This window comes from Caretta caretta, chromosome 6, assembly GCF_965140235.1.
Source record: "Caretta caretta isolate rCarCar2 chromosome 6, rCarCar1.hap1, whole genome shotgun sequence".
In the NCBI taxonomy this organism is placed as follows: domain Eukaryota; kingdom Metazoa; phylum Chordata; order Testudines; family Cheloniidae; genus Caretta; species Caretta caretta.
This window is the reverse complement of record NC_134211.1, coordinates 116,263,330-116,276,164: the sequence shown is the minus strand read 5'-3', so window position 1 is coordinate 116,276,164 and position 12,835 is coordinate 116,263,330. Positions and strand designations below refer to the sequence as shown.

The following is a 12,835-nucleotide window of genomic DNA, read 5'->3' as shown; positions in this document are numbered from 1 at the left end:
TGGTTCTGTCTCTGTTTTCATCTTTGGACTTGATAGTGTGCCATGCCATGACTGACCAATTTAACCTTAGCTATTCCTGCTTCTACCACCATATTCTCATGGGGAGGGTGGGAGGCATAGGTGGTGGCATCCACAAACAAACTTATATTTTTTTCTGTACTGGCTGGGAGATAGTCTCTAAGGTGCCACAAGTACTCCTGTTGGTTTTAATGTGTGGCTAACTCATTTATTTGAGCATAAGCTTTCGTGGGCTACAGCTCTCCATCGGATGCATAGAATGGAACTTATACACACATACAGAGAACGTGAAAGCTTATGCTCAAACAAATTGGTTAGTCTCTAATACTAACACAGCTGCTACTCTGAAACCTGACATTAAAACCAGCCACATATTAAAAGGTGCGGTAAGATTTCTTCCACACCATTTTCACTAACTCCTCCAGAGAATCAGACTCATCCAGATTCCTATCAATAGTAGCCATAAAAGTCTCCTGTTGAGGGCCTAAACCATATCTGCAGTCTTAGCCAACCACTGCAAGAACAGGGGAAAGGGCAAAGTCACTGCTTAGCTCAGTGCAAATCCGGGGAAGTTGGTGATTAAATATCATGGCAACAGCTGTACTTCTGTTTTTAGTAAAACTACTTATTTTTGCAAGGCATTTACTGCTGAGCACCTAATTTTTATATTGTGGATTCAGGGTTCAGTACCCCATGACCAGTCTTCAACCCCACTGGGAAGACGATGTTGGCATGGGTGCCAGATCTCCATTCTGAGCATGGTTCTCTTAACTACTTTTTTGTAGTTGCGTCCTGCCTACCTGCTCTGCATGAGTCTTTCCACTATGCTCGCCACCTCATACTAGTGTCAAGATTCTTTTTCCTTACAAAATTGGGGCCTCTCATTCGACCAGCTAAGCTGATTTTGTTGCATGTGAACCTTGAGGAGCTGCCTGATTTTTGCTCCTCTCATATGTGCTACATTCACTCTTCTACCCTACTTAGCAAAGGTCACAGCTGGAAAAGTACTTGTTTGTTAATTGGATCAAAAAATGTTGCAAATGTTGTTCTTGCTAGCGACACCCTTGGTTAGGAAATGAGGCATTACTTAAAATTTTGTCTAACTTCTTGTTATACAAAAATAAATACTGGTGTTAAGACTAATCAGATTGCATAGAATTTGTTTCGTGATACAACATGCAGTACTTGAAAGACTGGTTTTATGTGTGGCTTAGTTCATTTGAGGAATACTGGCTTGACAAGTATTTTATATGAAAATATTCTGTAACCGTCCTAAATGTCGTTTCAAGTTATTTGCTACTGAAAGTGAACATCCTTAATATTGGTAATGTTATGATGTCCTCTGGAGATTTTACACAAAAGCCTGGTTAGACATTGTGGGTCATATTTTTAGACCTCAGTCTTCACTTACATTCTTGCCCACGCACATCTGTGGGTGGTGGTTTCCTGCCATAGCTTGTTCATGTAGTGGTGGTAGGTTCTAACTTCTGCAGCCATGTGGGCTTTGTGTGTGCAGATTCTGTTACTTGTGTACACTATTGTTAGCATTGAAATAGTGTGCCTGTTCAGGGGAGGGATGTGTTTACTCACATGTGGAGACCAAGAGGAGGTCCCACTAAAAGTCTGTCAGCAGATAAACGTTGCCATGAAATAGAGCATGGCTTTTTGAGAAATAGCCAATTAATAATCATATGCACCAGATTGGTTTTATTAGTATAGTTACATAGAGGAGTATGTTATGTGTGTGCTCTAGATGATTTTTAAAAATATCAGTTATATATGGAGATGCTAGAGTACAGTTGACAGATAGTGTCAGTAAGGTTGACAGTTGAAAGCTAGTGCTCCAAAGTTTTGCAATTACTGGGTTTTTTTGATTTTCATTTATTTTTAATTTGTAACGTTTGAATGAAATACATTTATAATCTGAACACTACATTCTTCAAAGTTCTTGAGTACTTACAACTCCCATTTATGCTGTGGATGTTGTGTACCTCTGAGAATCACCCAAAATGGGTTTTGTCCTCTATTATAAAATATTTTAGTATTTTTTGGCACCATCAGAGAGCACATCCAGGTAATTTGCAATAAACAAGAAAGAGAGGGTCAAATTCTCTTCACTTACATGAGTGTAGACAATGAAGTTGCTTCAGGTTCACACAGAATTGAGTTTGTTGAAATGGAGGCTTGCTTCTTCTTAGCACATCTTTTTGCCTAATGTTGAATTTGTGACTTAGTCTGTTGGAGTGAAATTAATATACTGTTACAAACACAGGATTATTACTTAACCGCAGAATCAGTTTGTATAAAATACTATATTTAGTGTTAAAATACAGTTTGTACAAAACATGACCGCATCCTGTTTTAAGATGCGATATTCTGGACCACAATGTTAGAATTCGGAAGTATTTTTGTACGAGAAACAAGCTGGACTGTGAGGAGGAGGAGAGTCCCTGTTTAAACACAGGTATCTGAAATACTAGTCTGAGAAATACAAGAATGACTGTTAACATTAGGATGTTTCTCGGAGGCTGGATTTTTTTGGTCCACCATGTTCACTTTGAGCTGCTTATGGCCACGGATTGAAATCTCTTCCAATGCAACTGAGCTCCCCTATAGCTGATCGTCTGCTAGCATTAACTCCATTATGGACTTTACGATGGTGATGGAAGTTAGAGTAGGCACCCAGCTTCTGCAACTTCTCCTGGGGGTGGGTGGCCAAGAATCAGGGAGCTGCAACTGCACCTGCTATTCTCCACTATGTCTGAGCTGTGCTTGGATAGAGGGGAGAGTCGGCGCCTCATTTTAGGTGAGACAGTGTGAAAGTTCCTCTCTGTCAGGTTGAGATATAGGTTTAATCAGTACTTTATTTCAAACAATATTTTGATACTTGTCTTTTGTCTGTCTGGTCTGTCCTAGATTACGAACACTTTATGGAAGAAATGTACATTACCATCTTTCTATAGTACCATGTGTATTTAAGTTTCTTAATAGAGGAACAGATATTAAAATGATTTAATCGTAGCATATTCATATTTCATTCTGTTACTCATTTTTTCTTTTCAGCTTGAGAAAGCGCTGTCAAAAAAGCTTGAAGATGTTGAAGGTACAAGTCCCATTCAATACACTGAATCACTTGGCTACACCAAATAACATGAATGGTTTCTGAACTTTATTTTTATTTAATTGCCACAGGTGAAATATCAATTTACCAAGATGAAATAGAGAATGAATTAGAAAATAGTAGGCCAAAGGCAAAAGGAGTATTAGCAAATTTGACTAAAGATGGTAAGTATATAAAAGACGATGAATATTTTAAAAGTAGCAATGGGGGTCAAATCCTACTCACGTTATTTTGTATGATCTTTTATTATGCTATATACTGCTCCATTTCTTTGTTGTGTATTTATATTTATGCAGTTTCATACATTATGCAGTGAAATGTTGGGTGCAACAAAACATTTAAGTCTTGACTTAGATTGGAGTTCTCTGAGGAATGGAATGCATATTGCCAGCCCACAAAATACCATGCTTCAAATATCAGACATCAACTTGAGTAGTACTGGAATTTACCAAAATTGTATACATTTTAAAAAATAGAACTATTGTAATGGCATGAATGGCTGTGACAAATTACTCTCAAGTGCAATTTAACAGGGGTGGTGTTGGTACTTCAGGTTAACATGAAATTTACCCCAAACCAGTGGGCATGTACCTTTGTGCCTCTGTATTCCCACACAGAAGGTTTTCACAGTACTGTTTATAGGTTGAATATTAGCCTTAATTATCATGACAAGTATTTAGCTCTTATTACTAGAACTACTTACTTGCAGTATTATTGCACAATAGAAGCAATTTTAACTTATTATTTTCAGAAGAGACATATTTTAAAAGCTAAAGCAATGATTTTAAAGCACATCTGGAAATTCCGTATATTCATACAATGTACTGAAATACTCTCTGTTCTTCTGCAGATTGTTCTCTAATGGTTTTTATTTTTTTAAGTGAGCTGCTCTTCATGTACTTAGTTTAGTAACAGATGGTATGAAGTTATTTGATTTCCTCCCCTCTCCCCCCATTACAGAATCTATAGAAGATAATACTGCTAGCGTATTTGGAGAGGAGGAGGCAGAAGATGAAGAACTGGAAGCAGCTGCTAATCATTTAAACAAGGACTTTTGTAATGAACTTCTCGATAAAGATAGATTAAAGAAAAATGAAGGGAGAGAATGCAAAAATGGAAATGAAACTCCTGTATGGCCACCTGCACTAGAATCTCTGCTTGGCCCACTCCCTACTGCTGCCAGCCTTGGGATAACAGAGTCTATACAAGAGTGTATATCCCCTAAGGATCGAGACCACAGTAAGTACAAGATTAATGTAAGCCGAAATTTAAAATAGAAATGTCAGACTTATGCAAACTGTTGTGGTTTCACTGTTTAATTTCCAGTTACTTGCATGGTTGTTGACATAGGAATTCTATGAAATGTAAATGTTATAGGAAGAGTGTAGACACATAGGAATTTGCAATCTTGATCAGACCAGTGGTTCAACTGGTCAAATATTTTGTATTTGACACTGGCCAGTACCAGAAGTTGCTCAGGAAGGTTCAGGATTTATATCCCTTAAACGTAGTAAAACAGATTTACCTTGATATGATAGCTGATATGGATATTTCAAACATTGCAGTCATTATGTTGTTTTATTTGATACTTCCAATTAGCAATGTGTAACAAGTGGATTTTTTCTTTATAAGTATAATTGGAAATGAAAATCTTAAATACCCGTGTTCTAGGTAACTTTTTTTTAGTTCAAAAGAGACGCAACATTTTTCAGGAAATACTTTATTGGAGTCAAACAAGGAAGCTGTCTCCTTTTGCTCTTAGTCAAGAATCAGTCTATTATATTTAATTCATTCTTCAGTGGTTTGTAAAGTTGCAAATGTTCAAAATACTTGGCATACAATATAGCGTATGCTTTTCCCCCCTTGATATGCATTTTTGTTAATATCTTGTTTGGCATGTTCCATTTCGTTTTCTCTGATCCCTGAAACCTTTTTATAGAATGGCACTCGAATGGACAGCATTAGCTGAATTGAACAATTGAAAATTTCTATTTTGCATGAGTTACAGAAGGCTACTACACACAACCAATGATTCAAGGAGGTGTGTTTGCCTTTTTATATGTAAGCTGAAACTCTATGGAGCGTTTTTTTCCCCTTCATGAATCTCAGATCTGAACATATTTGGTGAGAATCTCATTTTTTTCTATATTACAGTACATTTTCTGTTCCATAAAGCTTATCTGTCTTTGAATCTGTTCAGTCAGCAGATTCAATGAGTAGATCCAACTAAACGGACTGTGTCTTAATTTAGCTCTTATAACAGTTTATGTGAGTTATTCAAGATAGATGATGCTATCCTACTCCACAGCTAGACTGAAGGACCACACAAAATCAACCTTATACCATTTTACTGCTCATGTCACAGAACTGCAGCGGATGAGTATAATTTATTTTCCCATATTATGCACAAGCTAAATGATGTAGAAAAAATTGATTGTTTAATTAAAATTAATGGTGGGAGGAATAGATGGCTCACACTATTGGGATATGCATCACTTCACCTCAAAATCAGTGGTTCAGATCTAACAGAGGTCAGTAGTAGCTGAAAATTGTTGCTGTCTGATGGTTGTTCAATGACCTCTGAAAAACAAGTCTGTGGTTTCAGTCCAGTTCCCAGTGAACATGTCCGTATAATGAAAACCTCAATTGGCACTGTCATTGGCAATTTTAATGGAGGGTCCAAGGACTGAATGAATTTACAGATGGAACTAATCTGTCACTCCCAGATATGTTCCTCCAAGTCGGGCTTGAGGTTTGTGGGCAAAGAAATATATGGCAGCTTGGTCTGTGACTGCCCCTGTGTTCTACCGGTTCTGTAAAAAAAAATAGAGGTCTATGGTCTTTGGGGCTGCCAGATTCATTTAATTTTTACAAGTGATCAACTGGGTTTTGGTATGTTTATTTTAAAAAAATATCCCTCTGGTAAATCCCAACTCCATTGTGACAGGGATTCAAATTTCCAAGTATACCCAGAATGAATAAAAGATTAAATTTAGGTGTTACAGTGGGTTATTGTTTTGGTTGTAGCCTTTAGTCCTTCCCAAAGCTGATTCTTTTGGGTTGCAGGGGCCATATGTAAATCTCTAGCTTCGAGGGAAGGATATCTCCCATCCTCCTCACCCCAATTACCTTCCTTCTCCAAAAATCTCTGGTGTAGGTCCCCTTAAAGATCTTTTACTTGGCTTTTGCATGTGATATGTCAACTTATGATTGTGTCTGTTTCAGCTGTTTGAGGAAATCTCTCACTGATGCAGCAGCAGTAGAAGACTCCCCAGAAACTGATAGTATAGACCAGACTTAAATGCAATGCTTAGATATTGAAGGACATTTAGGGTTATTCCCCAATCTGCAATTGTCAATGCAATATATGTGTGAATTTTTTATGGAAAGCACAGTATTTGAGTGAATTTGCATCACAAAGAGAGCACACTAGGTTACTGCATTAATGCAGTTAAGAGGCAGTATAATGCTCAGTAGAAGCGATGCATTAGATTGTATTGTCTCTAAAAATACTTTAATCAGGAGGGACATTTCAGTTGGGTTTCTTTTTGAGTGTTTACAGTTGCTTCTATCTTGTTGATTTTTTTATTATACAAGGTATTAATCATAGAATCCTGCCCAAGGCTGATTCTTTTGCTTTGGATCTGGCTATTTTAATTATCTTAAAAGTTTCTTAGAAAACCCAGATTCTCCTTGTTGAATATCTTATCAGTAGCAATGAAGTACATGCTCCTGCGTACTAAATGAAAACATGAATTCACCCACAATGAGGCTTTGTGTATACCCTGTTTGTATATTTTAGTGAAATGCTTATAATTTGTAAAAGGAAGGGGATACTATATTCTGTGAATGCTGATCATGCTGTTCTAAACCATAAAGACGAGTTTATTACAGAACTCATGAGCATTGAAGTCCTGAGTGAATTGTGTTGTATCATAGCTACCCAACAGATGCTGGAAATGGAGAAGATCTGGTAGGTCAGCCACTACATTTCTCTGCCAAGGCAGGATTTTCACTTGTAACATATTTTCTAGAATTTTGTTCATTCTAGTTTTAAATACCCCAAATAATAGGGTTTCCACTATTCTCTGGGAGATTGTCGTAGTCAAATACCAAAGACTTTATTTTCAAAGCATTTTTTCTGGTATTCTATATAAAATTTCTCTTTGTAATTTATTTTCCATTACTCCTACTTACGTCCCTTTGTACCACCCTAAATAACTCATCATCTTCCTTAGTATTTACAGCCTTCATACATTTGTAGGCTATTATCCTGTCCTCCCCTTGTTGTCATTTAGCACAAGTTGTGCTTGTCTCAAAATATTTTGGCCAAGATGGAAAGTGAGAAAGGATTGAAACTAAGTGCGGCAGAGGGAAAATGCAAGGCTTAAATTGTATGCCAAATTCATACAAATTATCTTTGGTATGCTCGTTGGTATATCGTAAATTTTCATGAGCAGTCATTGTAGGGCTACATTAGCAAACAGTGTAGTGTGAGCAGGTGGTAACATGCAGCTGCACCTCCTCATAAAAGTAAACATCTTTTATAATCAAAAATAACTTTTGCAAGTACCATCTTGTGCCTACCGGAGCGAAGTGACTGTAAAGTACAGATTAAAAAAAAAAATCTATTGCAAAGTTTTTGTGCTCCCTGTTACTGACAACCAATTGTTTGTCATTTACATACATTTCCCTTGTATTTATGCCTTCATTCGTACTATTGATCTCATCCAGTACACACTGAAGTCAGAGAATCTTTCCATTGACATCAGTGGGTGTTGAATAAGGCCCTATGTAAACAGCTACCCCAAACAATGGCCTTTGTAACAAAAAATGAACAAATATTAACTCTATTTTGTTTTCTTCTTATTTTGTCATCTTTTTGTCTCTTACATTTTGTTTAAATGTCATACAAAAGAAACTCGCTAACAAGACTTAAAAACTAATAGATTAGTAATTCAAGGGAATTAAACATTAAAAACATTGGGTTTGTTTAGTCTGGAGAAAAGAAGACTGAGGGGGACATAACAGTTTTCAGGTACATCAGATTGTTACAAGGAGGAGGGAGAAAAATTGTTCTCCTTAACCACTGAGCTTAGGACAAGCAGAAATGGGTTTAAATTGCAGCAAGGGCCGTTTAGGTTGGACATTAGGAAAAACTTCCTAACTGTTAGGGTGGTTAAGCACTGGAATAAATTGCCTAGGGAGGCTAGACAAAGAGCAGGTTAGACAAACACCTGTCAGGGATGGTCTAGATCAGTGGTACTCAATCCGCGGCCCAGTTAGCACACAGTTGCGGCTCAGCTGAAGTCCTGAGTGAATTGTGTTGTACACAGCTGCTGTATGCTAAAGGCTGCTGGGCCTGTGGGTCGGGGCTGTGGGCTTCCCCACCACCTGGTGTGGTGGGGTCCAGGGCCCTGGCTGTCCTGCCCCATACAGCGGAGTCTGTGCTCGGGGCTGCCAGACCACTGTGCTCTGCACAGCGGGGTCTGGGCTCGGGGCTGTGCCACCCTGCTGCCAGGCGGCATCTGGCGGGGTCCGGGGTTGGGGCTGCCGCATGGAGGGGTCAGGGTAGGGGCTGCCCTGCACCTTGGGTCTGTTCCTGGCCCAACTCTGTGGGCGGGCTGGGGCTTTGGGCATAGGGGTGTGTAGGGGAGTTTGGGGTGGGGTGCTGTGGTTCTTAACCTGTGGCCCATAATGATAAATAGGTTGAGAACTACTGTTCTAGATAATACTTAGTCCTGCCATGAGTGCAGGGGACTGGACTAAATGACCTCTTGAGGTCCCCTCCAGTCCTATGATTATGAAGTGCTGTTAAATCGTAATTATTTACATATGAAAAATAAAGCTACTAATTTATTGTCCCATGTTATATTAAATATATGTGGTCATCAGGTTGACCAATTATGTTCCCAGTCCCAACTATTCTTTCTTTATCTCTGATTTAAGCATGCAATTGTTTTGATGGCTTTAAGCACCTCCTGTTGAAAGTATTAAAATGTGTGATCACTTAGGTGCACAATTGCTAGATTTATCTATGCAACACAGGGAAATCATTTTAAGAATTTGCCTTTAATGTATTCCCTGTATGGGAGCATCTCATTGGAAACTTTTCTGTGGAAGGACTTGTATCTTTACAATTTTTGAGAAGTGGGTGATACATCTTTATGCAAGCAAACCTTTCAAACCTAACCACCTATAATTCATGTATTTGGCAGTCTTGATAGACTATTGTATCTGTGATTGAGCCTTCCTTATGTTGTTAATGAGATGTGAAGATCTTGCTGCAGACAGTATGATAATGTCAGGTTTCAGAGTAGCAGCTGTGTTCGTCTGTAACCGCAAAAAGAACAGGAGTACTTGTAAAAAGAAAAGGAGGACTTGTGGCACCTTAGAGACTAACAAATTTATTTGAGCATAAACTTTCGTGAGCTACAGCTCACTTCATCGAATGCATTCAGTGGAAAATACAGTGGGGAGATTTGTATACATAGAGAACATGAAACAATGGGTGTTAACCATACACACTGTAAGGAGAGTGATCACTTAAGATGAGCAGGAGAGCGGGCAGGGGGGAGGGGCAAGACCTTTTGTAGTGATAATCAAGGTGGGCCATTTCCAGCAGTTGACAAGAACGTCTGAGGAATGTGGGGGGAGGAGGGGGGAATAAACATGGGGAAATAGTTTTACTTTGTGTAATGACCCATCCACTCCCAGTCTCTATTCAAGCCTAAGTTAATTGTATCCAGTTTGCAAATTAATTCCAATTCAGCAGTCTCTCCTTGGAGTCTGTTTTTGAAGTGTTTTTGTTGAAGAATTGCCACTTTTAGGTCTGTAATCGAGTGACCAAAGAGATTGAAGTGTTCTAATGGCGTGGCTAATGTGATTAGGTCCTATGATGGTGTTACTTGAATAAATACGTGGACAGAGTTGGCATCGGGCTTTGTTGCAAGGATAGGTTCCAGGGTTAGTGTTTTTATTGTGTGGTGTGTGGTTGCTGGAGAGTATTTGGTTCAGGTTCGGGGGTTGTCTGTAAGCGAGGACTGGTCTGTCTCCCAAGATCTGTGAGAGTGAGGGATCATTTTTCAGGATAGGTTGCTTTGCATGCAGATTTAGGTACCTGCAGTCCACAGGTGGCAGGTATCAAAGGCAGGGGAAGGCTAAGCCTACTCAAATAGCCTGCATGGCCCCACCCCCAGTCCCCCTCGCTCTGCTGCAGCTCTTCCTTCCCATGTAGCTGGGACCCGGGGCCAATGGCGCCGGAACCGGGAGTGGGGGGCAGGGAGCCATAGCCCTCCCACTTTTTGAAAGTAGACAGGCCTGGCCCGTCCACTTTTTCACCAGGGCAGACCCTGCCCCCTTGCCCTCCTCTTGTGCCTGAAGCCCCGGCCAGGCCAGGCGAGTGCGGAGCCCGTCTGGGCAGCCCTCACCCGGCAGCTGTGGGGAGCCATGGTGGACCCTCCACCTGCCCGGGGGTATAGGAGGAGGGTCTGTGACTCCATGCCGGCTCCCCACAGCTGCTTGCACAGCTCTTCCTGACCCGGCTCTGGCTGGGCAGGGGCAGGCCGGGCCTTGGAGCCGCAGCCCGGCTACGGTAGGAGCTATGCGGGCAGCTGTGAGGAGTCGCGGACCTGCCACAGGCGGGCGGGGTGCCCCCCCGGAGCTGTGTCGGGGAGAGCTGCGCAAGCAGCTGTGGGGAGCCTTGGTTCCTCCACCTGCCCTGGGTGGGGGACCTGGGACACAGTCAGGGGGCTGCTTTTGCCTCCACGTGGGCCCCGCCCACACTTTTGGAAGGGCTCTGGTGCCCTTGCCCTGGGCACTACTGGGGGCTGGCCTGCAGCCAAGGACTCAGGATGGCTGGAACCGGTGTTCGTGCCACCCGACACTCCGGGGCTGGGGGTCATGCTGCCTGCTCGCCCACCATGCTGGGGGCTGTGCTCAGCTGCCCGCCCACTCGGCGCTGGGGGGACAGGTGCTCAGGCGGCCCAGGGCTGGTGGGGGTAGGAGGGACGGCTCTGGTGGTGGAAGGGGAGTGGGAGGGGTAGGGCCCTGGACAGAAGGGGTGGGCCGGCCAGGGACTAGCCTCACCAGGTCCGTGTTCACCCGCTGCCCATGCTGGAGTCTTTGATATAAGTTACAGATGCATGATTTTCTTACTTAACAGTGTATGTGAGTTTTATGTAAATCTTGTGTACAGTGTATATAATTTTACACTAAAAACACCAGTGCACCCCTGTCTACACAAACAGCTGTGTGCACGTTTTCATTGAAGAATCTTACATATTTCTGAAAGACTGAGATGTTAGTTGCTAGCCAGGGGTGGCTGTAGAACTCGTTCTTCCCTCACTGATGCTGCAGCTCAGGTTGGAGAAGAATCTATTCCAAATGAGGACCTCAACTCAGTCCCCCCTAAGCACCCAAGAGGTACATGCCTCAGAGGCTGTGCGTCCCCACACCAGCTTGCATCAGTACAGCTTTCAGGAGGTGGGAAGAAACAACCAGTTCAGCTGGTGCCATGCTGCTATTCCTCTGCAGGAGGAGGAGAGGAAGTACAGAGATGCAGTGTCCTGCTGCCACTGCTTTAATGATTCATTAGGGAGAGGTGTGCAAGAGAATAGAGTGGAGCACTAAGGGGGCAAGGGGAGGGACACACAAACAGACCTGGAATCAAGAGAAGGGCTGGGGAAAAAAAAGTGGAATAGCTCAGCTTTCATATGTATAGATTATATACTATCTCCTGCCCCACCTTTGTGTGCATGTATATTTCTGCCTTGCTATCCCACCCCCAATAAAACCCTGTCTTGCGAAAAGACAAAAGCAATTAAAACTGAAATTGTTCATTAGGGAATTGTAGAAAATGTATAGACACTACATGGAAGTTTCATTGACTTCACTTGAAAATATAACTGGTTAGAAGAATGTTATTTGAACAATTCATCATGTTATCTGAAATGTCAAGACTATGGTCCCCAGTTCAGTTCAGGGAGTCCTTATGATCTCAGTTGCTATTGTGAATAAAGACTTATTAACCTAGGTCAAGAAGCCACAAAACTTGCCCTGGGAAGAAGGAAATATAAGAGTGCAAGCAGTATTTTGCAGGGGTTAGCTACTGGGGTGAAGTATGATGAATGATAAATCAATGTGCAGCATTAGAAAGTATCTTGGGAATTTTGCCCTATGTATTATGAAAAGGTTAAAATAATCCCTGGTAAAGGTAGTTTACTTTGGAACGGCATGTGCTCATTCCCTCTTCAACTGCTGAGGGAAATTGCTGCATAATCAAGAGCCCTGGAAATAGCCAATTTAAGTGAGTTGCCAGATACATTTGAATATTTTGGTGTGCTTCTGTTTTCCTTTAGCAGTTTTATTTTGTTCAGTAAGTTTGGATCTAGTTAGCATAAATTACTGCATAAATTAGACGTTAATAGAGAATTCTTCTTCACGTGGTTGCTCATATTGATTCCAATTAGGTGTGCATGCGCCAGGTGCACAATTGTCGGAAAGTTTTTCCCAAAGTAGCACCCGTGGGGTTGGCTGTGGAGCCCCCTGGAGTGGCGCCTTCAATATGCTCAGTGTATGACCCTGTCGACTGGGTGCCTCCTCAGTTCCTTGTTGCTGCCAGTGACGGTTGTTGGAACTGTAGCGTCTTGCTTTGCAAGCTCTCCACGTTTCCTTAGCTTCTCTTTCAAACTGTTT

At 41.4% G+C, this 12,835-nt stretch overlaps 1 protein-coding gene across 3 annotated transcripts in view; it reads left to right on the top strand.

The window, feature by feature from the left end:
- BRF1 (BRF1 general transcription factor IIIB subunit) overlaps nucleotides 1-12,835 on the top strand; it is a 231,604-nt gene that overhangs the window by 121,426 nt on the left and 97,343 nt on the right. For all 3 annotated transcript variants that reach the window (XM_048853602.2, XM_048853604.2, XM_048853603.2), the window contains 3 exons: nucleotides 3,082-3,121; nucleotides 3,211-3,303; nucleotides 4,100-4,378. In XM_048853602.2, coding sequence (XP_048709559.1) covers nucleotides 3,082-3,121; nucleotides 3,211-3,303; nucleotides 4,100-4,378 — 412 coding nt within the window. The remainder of the gene's footprint in view (nucleotides 1-3,081; nucleotides 3,122-3,210; nucleotides 3,304-4,099; nucleotides 4,379-12,835) is intronic.